The following is a 17,531-nucleotide window of genomic DNA, read 5'->3' as shown; positions in this document are numbered from 1 at the left end:
ACTCTTTTTCAAACCAAAAGCAGCTGAGGAATAAGATTGGGATACTTATCCCCTGTATGGAATCATTGCTCTGATTAATCAGGCAAAGAATAGTGGTCAACATGTTCAGTCCTAGAGGTCCCAAAGAATGGAAGCCACCAGCCTAGAGAAGACTGGGGTCTTGGCTCGAAATCCTCCATTTTAGGCAAATCATTTTACCCCTCAGGAGGCTCAGTTCCCTCCTCTCTTTATACTCCACCATGTTCTAAAGTAGCCGACTTTCACTATATTTTTTAAAAATGAGGGAAGAAATGAAAACATACATTCACACAAAAACTTGCACACGAATGTGCTCACACCAGCATTATTTATAACAGTCAAAAAGCTAGAAACAACCAAACATCCATCAACTGCTGAACAGACACACAAAATGTGGTGTAACCATACAACTGAATATTATGCAGTCATAAAAATAAAGTTCTGGGCCGGGCACGGTGGCTCACGCCTGTAATCCTAGCACTCTGGGAGGCCGAGGCGGGCGGATTGCTTGAGGTCAGGAGTTCAAAACCAGCCTGAGCAAGAGCGAGACTCCATCTCTACTATAAATAGAAAGAAATTAATTGGTCAACTAATATATATAGAAAAAATTAGCCAGGCATGGTGGCGCATACCTGTAGTCCCAGCTACTTGGGAGGCTGAGACAGCAGGATTGCTTGAGCCCAGGAGTTTGAGGTTGCTGTGAGCTAGGCTGATGCCATGGCACTCACTCTAGCCTAGGCAACAAAGTGAGACTCTGTCTCAAAAAAATAAAAATATAAAAAAAATACAGTTCTGATACATGCTACAACACAGAGGACCCTCGAAAATATGCTCAGTAAAAGAAGCCCAACATGAAGGCCACATATTAAACATTCTGCTTATGTAAAATGTCCATAATAGGCAAATCTATAGAGATGGAAATCAGACAGCAGCTGCTGCAGAATGGAGGTGGGGGGTGAGGTGTGATTGGAGGGTGTCAGCTAAGGGGCCCAGGGTTTCTTTTGGGTGTAATAAAAATGTTCTAAAATTGATTGTGGAGACAATCATGTAACTCTGTGACTATATGAAAAAAAAACCATTGAATTGTGTACCTTAAATGAGTAAACTGTATGGCATATGAATTATATCTTAATAAAGCTATTTTGAAAAACAAGGGCATCTGACTAAAACCCTAGGGTCTCTTCTAGCTCAATCTACTATTCAACAGGGCTTCCTGCTCACCTGAGGTTTGGAAGTCTATCTCAATAGGATTGGAGAGACTGGTTGCTGCTTCTCGCCAAAGGCTGCCCCTGACAGGGGACCATGCTGTCACCATGCAGCGGTACAGCCCCGCATCTGAGACCTGAGTCTGGTACATTCGATAGCGAAATTCATCCTCCTGCACTTTTTCTAACACGACACCATCCACCCTCGATGCATCTGTCCAATTCTCCAGCTTCACCACAGAATCCTGGTCCAGAGAGATGATGTACTTGGTTTCATTGGGACTGGAGAGGTCCCCGACAGGCTTCTCCGCCGTGATGAGAACGGAGTAGCGTGGCGATTTGATATTCTTGGAAGACACTTTGCAAGTCATCTCAAATGTATTTCCTGCAGCGAAGAAGGGCTTTGGCTGTCTCGCTTTCACCACAAGCACGGAATCTGGAATGAAGTGCCAGAAGGAGGTGAATTCCAACAGGATCAGTTAAAATGAATATGCTACTAAAAGCAAAATGTCAAGGAAATAGGAATTTATTTGCAAATTGCCACACAATAGCACTTACGGAAAGCTTGAAACTCAGAAAGAAAATCGTGTGTATCTGTGAGCAGGCTGAAAACCACCACACTGAAATGATTTAGTGGGTACGAGGGGAGAAAGAAGCAACACTGAGAATTTGGTTTGAAGGATTTTCAAGTCCTTGAGAAGTTTCACCAAGAGAATCTGGTGTTCCAAGGGTGTGGGGTGGAGTGCGCTCTCGGTGAGCTGGGAAAGACAGGGTTGGACCCGACACCCAGGCCAGGCTCTGGGCCATGCCGTTTGCTTCTCCTCCCCAGAGGCTCTGTAGGTGCAGGGAGCAAGGGAGAAATGAGTTCTCTCTGTTTAATCATATGATGGGGACATTATAGAACAGATTTATTACTAAAATGACCACAGCATATGTATTTGTAGATCTAATCATTTCCACTTGCTTTACACTTTAACTTCAGAAATGTTTTAACATTTTGACAAGTATCTATGGCTACACCAACTTTAGGTTTAAGTGTATTACTCCCTGCTTCTCGGTCAAAACAATAATCCCTATGCATATACACATTAGAATTCATCTATTACAGTAGCACAATGTCAGGCACTTGGAAGGTACTTAAATATTTGTTGAATGGATGGATAAATGAATTAGACACATTCTTTTTTATATATATATAAGATGATTAATCCTATAATCTGTCCAGTTATGAGATTTTTATGTTAGGGTTTCTTAGAAACATTGGTGCCACCAAACCCATTAGTAGAACATGTATGTCATATTCTCTCCAGAATCACTTTCTGAGGTTCCACTGAGCCAGCACATTCTTTCTTGATTCTCCTGTGAGTCTGGCCATCCACTTGTGAATGAGACATGTACTTATTGAGAGCCTTCCATATTCCGGGTGCTGGGAATATGATGGTGGTTGGACAAACACATATAGAAATCCCTGCCTTTATATGCTAGTGGAAGAAGATAAGCAAAATAAATAAGTAAAATATGCAGTATGGTTAGATGGTGATAAATGTTTAAGTAAAAATAAGGCAGGCAAGGAAGAGAAAAAGTGTGGGTTTATATGTGGGAGAAAGTCACAATTTTGGATAGAGTGGCCAGGGGCGTCCTTACTAAGAAGGCAACCTTTTAAAAAGGACAGAAGGAGGGGAGGGAGCAGGTCTTGTCCATCTCGGGAAACGCACTCTGGGCAGAGGGAGCAGCAGGTGAAAAGCTGCGAGGCGAGGTGGCAGCAGGCCTGGCGCATGGGAGGCACCGTGGGAGGGCAGAGTGGCCGGACCGGAGTAGGCACCGGCGAGGTCAGAAGGTAACGGGCCGGTCAGCACAGAACATCCAAGGCCACAGAAAGGACACCAGACTTTGCTCTGAGCAAGGTGGGGAGGTTTCAAAGGAGTTTCATGATGTGACTCACATTTTAACAGGATCATTGCGGCTGCTGTGTGCAAGGGCACACATGCAGAGGCCAGTTGGGGGCCAGTGCTACAACCGGGGCAAGGGACAGTGGTGGCTCAGTAAGGGCAGAGTGTGAGAAGGGGCTACAAAGAATGGGGAGTCAGGGATGAAGGTTTAGGTCTGAACAACTACAGCAATGGTGTTAGAGTTGAGAGAAGAGAGCTAGCAGAGAAGGGAAGCACCCTTTTGAACAGAAGTTTGAGATGCCTGTAGATACGCAGAGGTGTCAAGTAGACAACACACTATTGAGCCAGGAGTTCTGAAAAGAGGTCTGGGGTACGCATGCCAATTTGGGAATCACTGGTGTATAAATGGTACTTACATTCACAAGATTAGAGGAGATTACCAGAGGGGTGAGGTTAAATAGAAAAGAGGTCCAAGAACTGTGTCCTGAGGCAGTCTAACATTTGAGGGCTGGGAAAATAAACAGGAACCAGCAAAGGAGGCTGAGAGGAAGTAACCAGTGAGGTTGGAAGAAAGCCCTGGTGTTCCGCAAGCCAAGGGAAAAAGCCAAGCATCCCAAGGAGGAGGGAACAATTGCCTGTGCTAAATGCCGCTAACTCAAGTAAGATAAGCGACTGGATTTTACACTATGTTGACCACTGGTAATCTTAACGCAAGCAGTAAGGGAAGACACGCAGTCTGGGCACTGGAACACAGCAGGTACCAGAGAGGGTAAGAGGAGAAAACTGGAGACATCAAGTACAGATAAATCAAATATTGTTGCTATAAAAAGAAAGAGAATAATAGGTGGGCAAGTGGGTGTGGGAGACAGAAAGATGGAGGGGAAGTGAGATCAAGTAGTTTAGCTTCTTAAAAAAACATATCTGAGATCTAACAGTCTGTTGATAGGCCAGTGGGAAAGACCCAGGAGAAGGAGAAATATTGAAGACATACGAGAGAGGCCAGAGGGAGACTGGCCTCTGCTAGGACAGGGGCCGAGGGACATGGGTTCAGCACTAGGGGACAGGGAATGGGAATTTTCCTGATGGTTTCTATTTTTTTTTTTAGGGAAATAGGAGGCAGGATCAATAGCTGAGAGAGAGGCTGGAGGAGGAGGTTTTGCAGAGGAGAAGGTGGTATGTAATAATCCCTTCAGAAAGCGGGGAAGTAAACAGATTAAGGAAATGCAGAATGATTCTCAGGCAGCTTGGAGAGCCCACTTGACATAAGTGATCACAACTTGAAAGAAAGGCCAGTCAACATGTTTGAATGTTTTTCTCCAACCAGACACAAGTAGGGAGGTGGCAGACAGTTGGCTTTCAACTGGGTTGTGGCTTAGCCAGAGTATCACGCAAACGGAGAGAGAGGCAAGGGCGTTAAGGGTGTATGCGAGGGAGTGGTTGTGACTGGCCGGGAGTTTGGGCTGGGTGGCAATAGCTGACTGGACAACTTGCCCCTACCTCCAGCCCCACAACACATCTCAGAAAGAGAGCGGGACCTATAATAATCACACCAGGACAACGGGTGTAAATTGGACTACCCTGTGCAAATGGTCACCCCAGGTAAAAGAGAAGACATGACAGGAGTGAGGGACAATGTTGGGGATACGATTAATAGACTGTCAGTCCCAGGTAGGTCAGAGGGTTGTTGCTGGAGAACTAGAGGGAGTGATCTAGAAAGACAGATGTGTTTACAGAACAGGATGCTTCAAATGGAGACTAGGGAGGGGTTTAAGTTACCAGAAGGGATGCAGTCTAATGTAGGGCATAAGCACAGGTGTGAAGGACCAAGACAGGATAGGGGTATGATGACTAGAGAGAGGAGGACAAACAAGGGACAGAGAATGGCAGGATTATGTATTCTAGGGCTCTCAACCTTGGCTGCACATGAGCATCACCGTGGCAGCATCTAAACACTCCAGTGCCCAGACTGCCTACACTTTAGACCAACTGAAATAGAATTTCTGGTGGGACTCAAGCATCGGTAATTTTTTTTAAAGCTCCAAGGGTGATTCCAGTGTGACCCAGAGCTCTATAGGGATAATGAATTTAGCAAAACAGTTGTATTAGAGAGAATGGCCGGGAAACAAAAGCTAACATGTTCAAAGGATGAACAGAGGAGGACCTGGGAGTCCACAGGCAACAGCACTGAGGGGAGGTGGTACGGTTGGATGATGTGAGGCTCGAGGCTGGACATGTTTAGGGGTGAAGGAAAACAGTCTAGAGGCTACAGTGGGGAACAGGGAGGGCACCTGCCCCACCTCCAGGCCCAGTTACATGAGGCACGTGGGAAGGAGGTGCCACCACTTAGGAGGGATCAGAAACAGTGTCCCCAGAGAGGCAATGTTTAATGCAAGCCAGAGAAAAGGCACATTCAGAGATAAAGTTCAGGAAGCAGGCTGATGACAGTGAGTTCTAGAGAGCTCTCCTTGGGATCTGGGGATATGTGGCGTGATTGTGAGTCCAAAGAGGGTGTAGGGGGCCGCATGGTGACTGATGTCCAGGCCATGGACTCCTGGTGTGAAGAACCTATAGGACAACGATGCATCTGAAAGCACACAGTATGATGACTTAAGCAAAAAAAAAAAATGGATAAAGAATAAGAATACAGCCCCTACCTTCTGATGCCCAAAATATGTTGACAGGCTTGGAGAAGACATCCTTGCTCTTCACCCAGCTGCTGTTGCGCTGTTTGGTCCAGGCAGACACGACACAGTAATAATTGCCTCTGTCTTCCTCTGTAGTCCTTTGGATCCGGAAATTGAACGTGTCTCTATGCTCCTTAGAAAAAAGAAACTCTCCATCCTGGGCCCGCTGCTTGCTCCTCTCTCCATATTTTAGCGTCCAGTCCCCATCCATGACTGCAAGAAGCTCGCTGGTCACTGTATCGTCACTGCGCCGGTTCATCCTGTAGTACCAGGAAACAGTAAAACGGACACCTGCCTCCGCGCTCTTCATGTTCAGTACCCGGCATTCCAGCTCTGTGGGATCGTCTGCAAACCCGGGGACCTTAGATGCATTCAGGTACACCTGGTAGTCTGGTTCTGAACAAGACAGAGAGAAAGGCCAGGATGAAAACATAATTAGACAGAGCAACATACCAAGAATTAGCAAAAGGAATGAGACAAGTGCTGCTCTTGTTCTGACAACTAAATGCCTACCCGACCAGGCTACAGAGATAGAAATCACTCTCTGTATTGGATGGGATCGTACAAGAGTGGTTTGACAACATTTGCAAAACACTGCCCTACCCATTCCCAAGAGAACCCTCCAATGCCAGAAGCCAAATGTCCTCAGCCAGAGTCTTGATGTTTTTTGCAGGGATGGGGTCTGCTGTCAGTTTCCCCAAGAAGTCAAAGTCTTCTGAGAAGGATCTCTTACAAAGCTCAGTGTCCATGCTCTGCTAAGATTGTCTCTGGAATGCCAAGCAATCCCACAGACCTCCAAAGTTCCCACTGGAAAACCCCACCCTAGACAGTATTCTAGAATTCCAGGTCCATCAAGCCCACCATGGCTTAGGTTCCTGCTATCCTTGGCCAGGCCCAGAAGGCAAGGCCTTCAGGCCATCATTCCCCCTGTATGTTCTTATCCTCACTTTACTGTTCCTCTGACTTTTCCCACTTGATCTGTGCTCAGGAGTCAATAAACACTCCCCATCCTCAAACTCCCCAAAGGATATTCCTTTTGCTGCCACATGACTTAGCCATCTTACTGGGAATCTGGCCCTGCCCTTGTGAGCACACCACCTCCCTGCCCAGCCCAAATTCTGATGGGGGTGGGAGGAAAGCTAGTGCTCTCCTAGCATCCCCCCCAACCTCTGCCACAGTCGTGTTGCTCCTCACTTGTACAAAAACCCCTCTTTCGATTTAGTCCGTTTCTGCACCTCCACGTTTCTGTCCTCATTGGCCCCAAGGCTTCTTCCTCCACACTTGCCCAGAACTGGTGTCGGAAGTCCTCTGCAGCCTCCTCTCCTTTCCCACTCCCTCTCAGTGTCACACCTATTTACCTGAGCTTCTCCAGGCACCGCAGTCTCACACCACCACGGTGACCTCTTTGGAATGCCCTGCAAACGGCCACTCATTCTCCAACATCGCCTGGATCCTGGGTCCCTAGAAGTGACACTTTGTCTCTGTGCCCCCATAAGTCAGCAGTGTACTTTTGCATACCAGTTACTCCACTCCATGATTACTCTGTGCTTAAGGTCTCATCCCCAAGCTATAAATACACAGCCTTTTATGCAGTGGGCATAATAAGTGTTTACTGCGTTAATGCTAAGGCTTTTAGAAAAGGCTACGTTTTTCTTCTATAGCACTTTGTCTTCCAGGAGAAAAATAATTCTACCCAAACAGAACTTTCCATTTATCAATACGATCATTATCTGCATCACCTTGATCAAACAGTTTAGTTTTATTTAACGTTGCTTTTATTTATGACTCATACAGATTATAAACTGCTGAGGTCAAGGAACTGTTCTTCTGTGATTTACACTTTTAATGGAATTTATAACATCATGACTTCTCTAAGAATGATTCAGTGGGCCAGGAAATGGAAAAAACTCAAAATCCTAATTCCCTCAAATGTCATCTTTGCAAGCATCTAATTGCCTGTGCCCGGCCGCGGCGGCCGCACACCCCGCTGTGATGTGGTGCTGCGGAGACATGCCATAGGCTGGCGGAACGCCAGAGCTGGGAAGGACCCCGCCAGCCACCCTGACTCCTCATTTTACAGGCGTGTGCACTGACGTCGCCCAGCTGGGGGATGCCTTGCCCCCCGGGCATGGTGCTAACATACCACAGGCCAGCCTAGCAGCAAGCGCCTGTGGGACACGCACCACTGAAATGTGTTTACACCACTGCCTGCACAAGACAAGGAATACTCAAATGACCCCGCATCCAAGGTTTCAGACCTTTTCTCATGTCCAATTTTGGATGCTGACCCAAAAGCAATGTGGGTGGAGACCAGGACAGCTGAGTCATCTCGTGTGGAAACGACAGATTTGCCTGGCCACGTGTATAGCAAGACCACGCTGCAAGGCGGAGCATCAACTGTCTGCAGGCAGTGGCAGCGGCAGCGGCTGTCACTTGTGAAACCTCAACTCCACCTCAAGCACAATGCTTAAGACCCTTCCTGTGTGTCGCCACGTTAACCTGCACAGCAAATTATAAGGTGGTTAAGAGCAGGGGTGAGGAGCAGAGGTCTGGAGCCAAACTGTGTTCAAATCCTGGCTCTGCCATGTATTTGCTGCGTAGCCTTGGGAAGATTACTCAGATCTCTGGTGTCCCAAAAAAAAAAAAAAATGGGGATAATAACTGTAACCACCTCTTAACGTTATTGTAAGGATTAAGAGTTAAAATATACTGAACTTAAAGCGCTTAGACTGGTGCCTGGTGTGTGGGGGTATGCCTATGTATATGTATGCACACATACACACACATATGTACACACATATACATATGCATATATTTGTGAATTACTATTCATGGTTCTCATTTCGGCAAAGATGGAGTTTTCAAGAGGTTAGTAACTTACCTACCTGTCTCAAATGTGCAGATTTGGACCCAGGGCTGTATACTTTCTACCACCTTTCAAGTACATCCTCATTTCAGATAAACCAAAGTCACTGGCTCCTAAACGTCTTACTTCGTAAATACCACTGACTGGCATAATGATTTTTAGGAACACGGAATGCCTTTCCGGCAATGACACTACTAAGTTTCCGCCACAAGAAATCTGACCCAGAAGACAGCTCCTACAGGGCTTCAGCTCAGTCTGACTGACCAGTGCACTCAAACACCATGAGGCTGCCTGTAGGGACTTCTATTCTGCAGTCCTAACAGATTACAGACCCTTTGATCCTTAATAGTTTAATTTCACCTCCTGAGTATATTCTTCCAAAGTGGCACCTTTCAAAGGCTGTTAAAATTATGATGAAAGGCTAGGCATGGTGGCTCAGGCCTGTAATCTTGGCACAATGGGAGGCCGAGGCGGGAGGATAGCTCGAGGTCAGGAGTTCGAAGCCAGCCTGAGCAAGAGTGAGACCCCATCTCTACTAAAAAATAGAAAGAAATTAATTGGCTAACTAAAAATACATATAAAAAATTAGCCGGGCATGGTGGCATATGTCTGTAGTCCCAGCCACTTGGGAGGCTGAGGCAGAAGGATTGCTTGAGCCCAGTAGTTTGAGGTTGCTGTGAGCTAGGCTGATGCCATGGCACTCTAGCCCAGGCAACAGACCAAGACTCTGCCTCAAAAAAAAAAAAAAAAAAAAAAAATGACGATGAAAGAGGGTAGATGATCACTGAGGCATTATTTGTAACAGCCAAGACATGGAATCAACCCAAGTGTTCAACGGATGAATGGATACAGAAAATGTGGCACACATACACAATGAAATACTACGCAGCCCTGGAAAAGAATGAAATCCTGTCATTTGTGACAACATGGATAAAGGTGGAGGACACTGTTAAGTGAAACAAGCCAGATACAGAAAGACAAAAGCTACATGATCTCATTTACACACGGAACCTAAAAAAGTCAAACTCATGGAAGCAGAGAGTAAAATGGCGGCTACCAGGAGCTGGGAGGGATGAATGTTAGTCAAAGGACACAAAATTTCAGTTAGACAGGAGGAATGCTTCCAAGAGATCTACAGAACAACATGGTAACTCTAGTCAATAACAATGTATTGTATACTTGAAAATTGCTAATAGATCTTAAATGTTCTTACCACAAAAAATAAGTATTTGAGGTAATGGATATGTTAATTAGCTTGACTTAGCCATTCTATAGGTATACACGTATCAAAACATCACGTTATATACCATAAACATAAATTTTACTTGTCAATTTTAAAAACATGGTAGAGAAGCAGTGACTTGAATGATCAATTAGTGGTCAGACCACAGGACATAGAAAGGGTGGTCAAAACCAGCTCCCGTGCCAACCACCAGAGCAAATCCACCGTCCTGCCCTGGCCACACCCCAAAGCTCGCTCCCCAGACATGAGCACCCAGCCGGCCCTTGCTCTGGCCCCAGCTCTTTCTTAGCCTCCAGAGCCCAACACTGGCCTGGAGCTGAGCTCCAGACATCCTGACTGGGCGTGTCCACGGCACCTCAAGCATAGCACCCTCCACCCACTCGGCGTCCACCTCTGCCAACACACCCCCTACCCCACACCTCACTCCAAACACACACAGCCAGCTCCTCCTCCCACCTCTGCAACGACTGCTCCTGCTACCACATTCCTGCCATTCGCTCTCCTGGTCCCCTCGGCGTGAAACCCGTGCCATCTCCAACTCTCTCGCTTCCCTCCCGTCTCTCCACTCCGAGGGTTCCTAAGTCCTGCACATTCTACTTCCTCAGTGTCTCTTCCATCTCTCCGTTCCCAGGCTTGACGCACAGTAGACACTCTACAAATATTTGTAAATAAGAGTAAAAACCTCGTGGGCTACACCCTCATCCTGGCCCTCACAGCTGGAAGCCGAGACTGTAACTACCCCCAGGCTGACATGACTGCCAGAGCATGAGTCCCATACACCTCCCATGGCTTTTCCCATCACCCACAGAATGAAGAACGCCGCTTCCTCAGCCAGGCAGTGAGCGTGCACCCAGCCCTGCCACCCACTGCCTTCTCGACTCCATTCAGACAGCTCCTCTCACCATTCCCTAATCACTCCTGTGCTTCCAGCTCCTCTGCCTCCCTTCCTGCTGTTCCCTCGGCCTCAGCACCTGGGACACCTGCCTAGTAAATTGTTGAAAAAATAACTGATTCTCTCATTCTCTCTCTCATTCTCATTCTCTCTCCATCCTTCACCCTAAAATGGATCTGTTTAAATCCTACATATCCAAACAAAAATCTCTTCATTGATTTCAACAGTCTCCTTATTGTCTGTTAAAACTAACCTTATGTAGGCCCCAGAAAAGGAGGCCTCAGCTTTAATGCAAAGACAAACAAAAACAAGTGGATTCTTGGCCTGTGAACAGGTGCAGGTTCATCTGAATTATCCACCAGCCTTGTAGGTGGACTCCAGACTTATAATCCTGGAGAAGACACGATTCCACTATGCCAGAATGGTAGGAGTACGGGCGGGTTCTTATTTCCTTTTTGTTTGGTGCATGTATAGAAATTGTCCTTTAATGTTGTTTTACAATTTCAAAAATTGTTTGCAGTGATTGTGCCCTTCCTGAAGGCCTATCATGCACACACCTCTTCTCTGTAGCCTCTCTTACTCCACAGGGAATGTGCCTCCTTTGAACTGGCTCAGCATGTCACACCTCTAGTTTTTATTCAGCAAGTCCTACCACCTGCCAGGTTCCCTGCTCTCTAAGGATTTTATTTGAGCACTGCCTTGAACTTGGGTTATTTGTATGTATGTCTTATGGACCTTCTATAGGACTCTTCCCAGGGCCCAGGGACTACCTACCTTATACATCTGCATGTGCTATACATGCAGTGCCTTGCCCATAAAAGATATTAACATACTTGCTGAATTGAAGTAAATTTAATATTTTGCATAAAAATGCTCAGTTTTGGCACAAGCATTCCACCACTGATTACCACTACATTCTGCTTCATCTATCTCATCAAGAAATCAGCTAAGAAAGCAATCATGGTTATGTTTAAAAAATGCTTATCAGTTAAAGATGCATACTAAAGTCTTTAACAGTGAAATGATATGGCATCTGGGATATGCTTTATACTATTCCAGAAGAAAAAAAGTACATGTGTGTGTCCAGTAGAGGGAAGAGAACGAAAAAAGATCAGCAAAATATTTATAGCTGTTGAAATTGGTGGTTATTTTTTTCTACTGTGAATATTTGTAAATTCCTATTTTTAAAAGTTAAAAACAAACACCACCATACATTGTAGACTCTTTCACAGAATACTGAGGCCAATCCAAGTGCAACATCATTGACATTCTGGGAAGCAGGATCTGCTCCCAAATCTAGATCCCAGGACAGTGTCTGCTCACATCCACCCTATCCCCAAAGCTACAAACCCCAAGAGTGACCTTTGGCAAAAGACAGACTTCTAAAAAAGATGTGGCTTATTAAACTCCTTTGTTACAGCTTTCAAAACAATGAAAAGCTTTCAGAATCACTGGACAATTTGTAAAAATACTTTGTGCCTCCTGTGTGCAGGAGCCTCATCTAGAGGTTTCCACATAAAATACCTCCTTTTACTCTCCCAACAACTCTATAAGGCAGGTACTATCATCCCCATTTTACAATAATGATAACAACTGGCATTTACTGAGGCCCTTCTATATGCCAGGCACCATGCTATATGCCCTCTCTGCATTTTTGCTTAATCTTCCCAACAACCTTATGAGATTGGTACTATTAAATATTTTCATGTGCGTTTCCAAAAGAAAAATAAACAAACAAAACCAAAAATGAAGCCCAGAGGAACTACGTTTTATAAGACCAAGGCTTTACATGGTGGGGGTGTGTGTGTGTGTGTGTGTGTGTGTGTGTGTGTGAACAAAATCAGAGGAGAGGCTTTGGCCCCATGGCCTGGCTCCCACGACAACCAAACTGCACACCCTCCTTACACACCCAGGTTATTAATGCTTTCCCAAAGCCTGCAACATCCCAGAAGACAAGAGTGATGATAACAGCTGAAGCACCAATTCTGAAATGTGTACAACAGGGCCGTGTTCTGATGCCCCCTCCGAAGCTTAGTTAACTTGGCAGAGCTGATTAGACAAATGGGCAGCAGGCACCAGTTAGAGGAAACAGGAGTGCCCTGTCTGCTCATGACGTGGTTCTATTATCTTGAACTGGGCAGGTACTTTAGAGGCAGCTGAGTACTGACTGATTGTCAAAGAGGTGCCATGATCATCATTTGTATAATGTTTAAAAAGAGACTGCTATAGGCCGGGCGCGGTGGCTCACGCCTGTAATCCTAGCACTCTGGGAGGCCGAGGCGGGCGGATTGCTCAAGGTCGGGAGTTCGAAACCAGCCTGAGCAAGAGTGAGACCCCGTCTCTACTATAAATAGAAAGAAATTAATTGGCCAACTAATATATATAGAAAAAATTAGCCGGGCATGGTGGCGCATGCCTGTAGTCCCAGCTACTCGGGAGGCTGAGGCAGGAGGATTGGTTGAGCCCAGGAGTTTGAGGTTGCTGTGAGCTAGGCTGATGCCACGGCACTCACTCTAGCCTGGGCAACAAAGCAAGACTCTGTCTCAAAAAAAAAAAAAAAAAAAAAAAGAGATTGCTATAAATGAGAAGCTATTGCTTGTGGGGAGACACTTTACCTCACCTTAGCAGAACCATGACTATGAGGATATATTCGGCATTGGCCATTTCAGAACAATAAAAATTATATCATTGGAATGGAACACCTATGCCCCACACCCAAACTAATATTCGTGAAGTTTTTTCTTCCATTCTCCTCACTCACTCCTTCCTGAGAAGGAAGAGTGAATTACCAGATCTGGGGGCAGGGGCAGGAAAAGGGCTGGGGGTGGTCAACTCTCCCCCTTTCCCTAGCTAATCTTGGAGCAGCTGCTTCCAGGACACACATATTCCTAGTTTCTCCATGCCGGGCTCCTTGACACCCTAAGACACCCTCTTATGTGTCCGTTGGTTACAAACTTGGTGGGGAAGACCCTTAAACATGAACAAATCAGGCCATGAATGGTGGCTCACTCCTATAATCCCAGCACTTTGGGAGGAAGAGGTGGGAGGATCACTTGAGGCCAGGAGTTCCAGACCAGCCTGAGCAACACAGCGAGACCTCATCTCTACAAAAAAAAATAAAATAAAAAATAAAAAGGTTAGCCAGGCATGGTGGCACATGCCTGTAGTCCCAGCTACTAAGGAGGCTGAGGCAGGAGGATTGTTTGAGCCCAGGAGTTTGAGATTACGGAGAATTATGATGATGCCACTGCACTCTACCACAGGAAACAGAGTGAGGCCATGTCTCAAAAGAAGCCAAAACACATGAGTTTGTATGGATAGTTAAGGAAAGAAGGTAGATTAAAAAATAAAAAAACAAAACACTAATAAATCATTATCATCACCAGCAAGAAAATGTGTCGAGCACTCAAGTACCGGGCACTATACTGAGCACTTTATATGCATTATCTTATTAAACCAAAACAATCAAAGCTTACTTACAAAGGTTAAACAACATGCCCAAGACAACATAGCTAGAAGGCGGGGGAGTGGGATTCAACACAGGTCTGTCCCCCTGACTCTAATATTTGGCCACATACTTTCTGCCTTCCAGGATAACCCTGGACTGATGGCTGATAATAGTTACCCTTAAAAAAACTTCAGGTCTAAATCTTATTTCCCATAGATGGCCCAGAACTCTGAAGTTTCTATCAAGTACTTAGCAGATTAACGGCTCCTCTTAAAGAAAAATAATTACCTTTCTTGCTGGCACTCTGCTGGAAGAAGGGACTGTGCTCTAGTGGGAAAGAATGCAAATCAGGCTCTTAAGACTGAGCAGCAGAACTCAACTCTGCCTCCTCCCGCTCTCGTGGAACCCTCTCCAATTAACACCGTGGAAGTCTGGTACTGCCGGCGGAGAGCTCAACCATGAACTGATTAGTATCCAACTCTTGCCAAAGGCTCATTTAAGACATCTGATAGCAGAAGGAGATGGCTTAATGTGCAGATTAACTAGCCATTCTGCTAGATTCTCTAAGTTTTAGACAGATACTAAACTGGATCAACACAAAGCAACATTTCTCCCCGACAGTAATTCAGCTTCTTACAGAAACTTCTTCACACACACAAGATTTATGCCCCCAGCTTTTACAGAGGGTGGATATAAGAAACATCCATTTAAACAATCGTTTACGGCCTTTTGTGAAAGAACAGTTGAAAGCCCTGTCCATTATGTTATCCAAGGCCCCTGAAATGAAAAAGGCACATGATAAATTCAGTGCCAAGAAAAAGTTTGTCTCTCTGAAAGAGTTTATGTTTTCCTTCCTTAGAGGAGAACTATATAATCACATCTCTCTTTGTCTCAACTCCTCAAAACTTCAGAGACAAATTCAGGGCTCAAATGCAATAACTAATTCATCTCAACCACCTTGCAATATCTATTCTTTAATTTTCTTTTGCCCCTTTCGATCTTGATTTTATTTTTATGTCTCCTGCTTTAAGTTGTGCTTCATTTTGCAAGCCAATTTAAATCTTTTCTTCCCCCTTCAAAGTAGGACATAAGAATTCTGAGTAAAAGAGGCTTTTTCTCACCCTCTAAAAATTCATCGTGACCCCCCTAACTGCTACAAGTGCTCTTGGACTAGCCAGGCCCATTCACATCACTGCCCTGATGTCTTCCTGGTGAACACAGTAGAACTTGAGAAGACCCCAATCAGTTTCAACACACTCATCTGCCTCAGTGCACCAATCCCAAGCACATGAAGACAAGAACCGCCCAGCTTGAGGACTCTACACACTGGAGCTTCAGGAGTGAAGCTGATTCCCAAGGCCAATAATGTTTCCACATAAGATTAAACATTTGATGCATATAAAGGCCTCAGGCCAGTTCCTGGCACACAGTAGGTTCTCAATAAATGGTAATTATTACTCTTACTCTGCCAAGTAGCAAAAAAAAAATTTTTTTTTTTTGAGACAGAGTCTCACTTTGTTGTCCAGGCTAGAGTGAGTGCCGTGGCGTCAGCCTAGCTCACAGCAACCTCAAACTCCTGGGCTCAAGCAATCCTGCCTCAGCCTCCCTAGTAGCTGGGACTACAGGCATGTGCCACCATGTCTGGCTAATGTTTTCTATATATATTAGTTGGCCAATTAATTTCTTTCTATTTATAGTAGAGCCAGGGTCTCACTCTTGCTCAGGCTGGTTTCAAACTCCTGACCTTGAGCAATCCTCCCGCCTCGGCCTCCCAGAGAGCTAGGATTACAGGCGTGAGCCACCGCGCCCGGCCCCAAGTAACAAAATTGAGTTTTGTGTCATACCTACATGGGTAACCAGCTTTCTCAAGAACTCTTCTGTGACAACATTCCACAGTCTCACAACTAAGATGACCTAAAGAAAGAGTACTTGGCAAGTTATCTGTCTTTTTTTTTTTTTCCACTTCTCAATTACCTCATCCAGACCCCAAGTTGTATGTGGCATGGTATCCACATGCACATACATACATGTTACATATCTAGACACAAACATTTAGTGTCGGGCCAGATGCATCAGTTTTGGAATCCAGCTGGCGAGTGCTGAGGACAGGTCTGCTGCTGTGCTCAGGCCCTACTCGCCTCCTGACGAGTGTCCAAGCAGCTGTAATGGTGTGAGTCATAGGCACAGGGAAGGAGGAGAAGATTTAAGAGGAAGAAAAAAGAGGAATGCAGCCATTTTTCATACCACGCACACTCTCGGCAGGTTTACTTGGGTGCAAATATCTCTGGATATTCTAGGAGTCGATTATCATTACTTTCTTTGCGATTCGGGTTTTCCTATGCACATACATTAACATAATCCATGTGTTGGTACCCGCTTATTTACCCATTCAGCCAGTATTTATTGAGTGCCTATTATGTGCAAAGCACTGGGGAAGGCGCAGGGTTCTATATATATTAGCATCAGTCAGGGAAAAAGCACACCGATGACTTTCATGACAATGGTGCCGGCACTCTGCAGGAAAACAAATGACAGGATCCTTATGATAATAACTGAGCCTTTCCCACAATTTAGTCTCTTTATTTCTTCTCTCTCTGGAGAACACAGCTACCAACAAATCCCTCCCAGTCAAAAAAGCCCACTCCCTCCCCGAGCTCCCCTCCTGCTGTCTGACAGTCCCTGCATCTCCCCCCGGATATACCAGGATCAATGCACGAGGACTTCAAAGACGCCCTCAAATTGGAGAGCAGGCAGCACTTTCAATAAAAACAAAATCCTTGAGGCTGGGATTCAGAGGCTGGAGGGGGAGGGGCGCGGAGGGTACTGACAGCCAGGGCCGGGATTTGATGGCACTGCACAATGCACTGAGGATCAGAGCGTGAGACAAATTCTGCTCCAGAGATGAAAAATCTTCTTTTGGTGCTGACAACATCTGTTTTATTTTGAAGGTTGCTAAGGAGAGTTCTAGCTGGGCCAACATTGTTCCAGTTCGGTACTTCATAGTGAGTTTCTTGCATGGGGTTCAGACGGCGGGAATAAAAGCGCGCCAGATAAACCCCGCTCCTTTCACTTTTCAGATATCAAAGGATCATTTTGCTAACAGGGATGACTAACACCCTGCCTTGTCTCCATCGGAATTGGACCATCCCTTCTGCTGGCTCTGATTACTCTTCTCCTTGCCCCCCTGTCCCCACTTGCCAACTCCCCATCTTTGCCGAATAAAGGCTTACTGGGGAGAAAGGGACAGTGACTACACCATTAACCCAAGAGAAGATGTTGATGCAGA

At 45.6% G+C, this 17,531-nt stretch overlaps 1 protein-coding gene across 1 annotated transcript in view; it reads right to left on the bottom strand.

Moving 5' to 3' along the window:
• The window catches only part of PTGFRN (prostaglandin F2 receptor inhibitor), a 73,126-nt gene that overhangs the window by 16,388 nt on the left and 39,207 nt on the right, over positions 1-17,531 (bottom strand). The window contains exons 5-6 of the mRNA XM_012761825.2: positions 5,767-6,192; positions 1,240-1,659 (exon numbers count right to left, since the gene is read on the bottom strand). Coding sequence (XP_012617279.2) covers positions 1,240-1,659; positions 5,767-6,192 — 846 coding nt within the window. The remainder of the gene's footprint in view (positions 1-1,239; positions 1,660-5,766; positions 6,193-17,531) is intronic.

Source organism: Microcebus murinus, chromosome 2 (assembly GCF_040939455.1).
Source record: "Microcebus murinus isolate Inina chromosome 2, M.murinus_Inina_mat1.0, whole genome shotgun sequence".
Classification (NCBI taxonomy): domain Eukaryota; kingdom Metazoa; phylum Chordata; class Mammalia; order Primates; family Cheirogaleidae; genus Microcebus; species Microcebus murinus.
The sequence above is the reverse complement of the archived record's forward strand: the minus strand, read 5'-3'. Positions and strand labels throughout refer to the sequence as shown.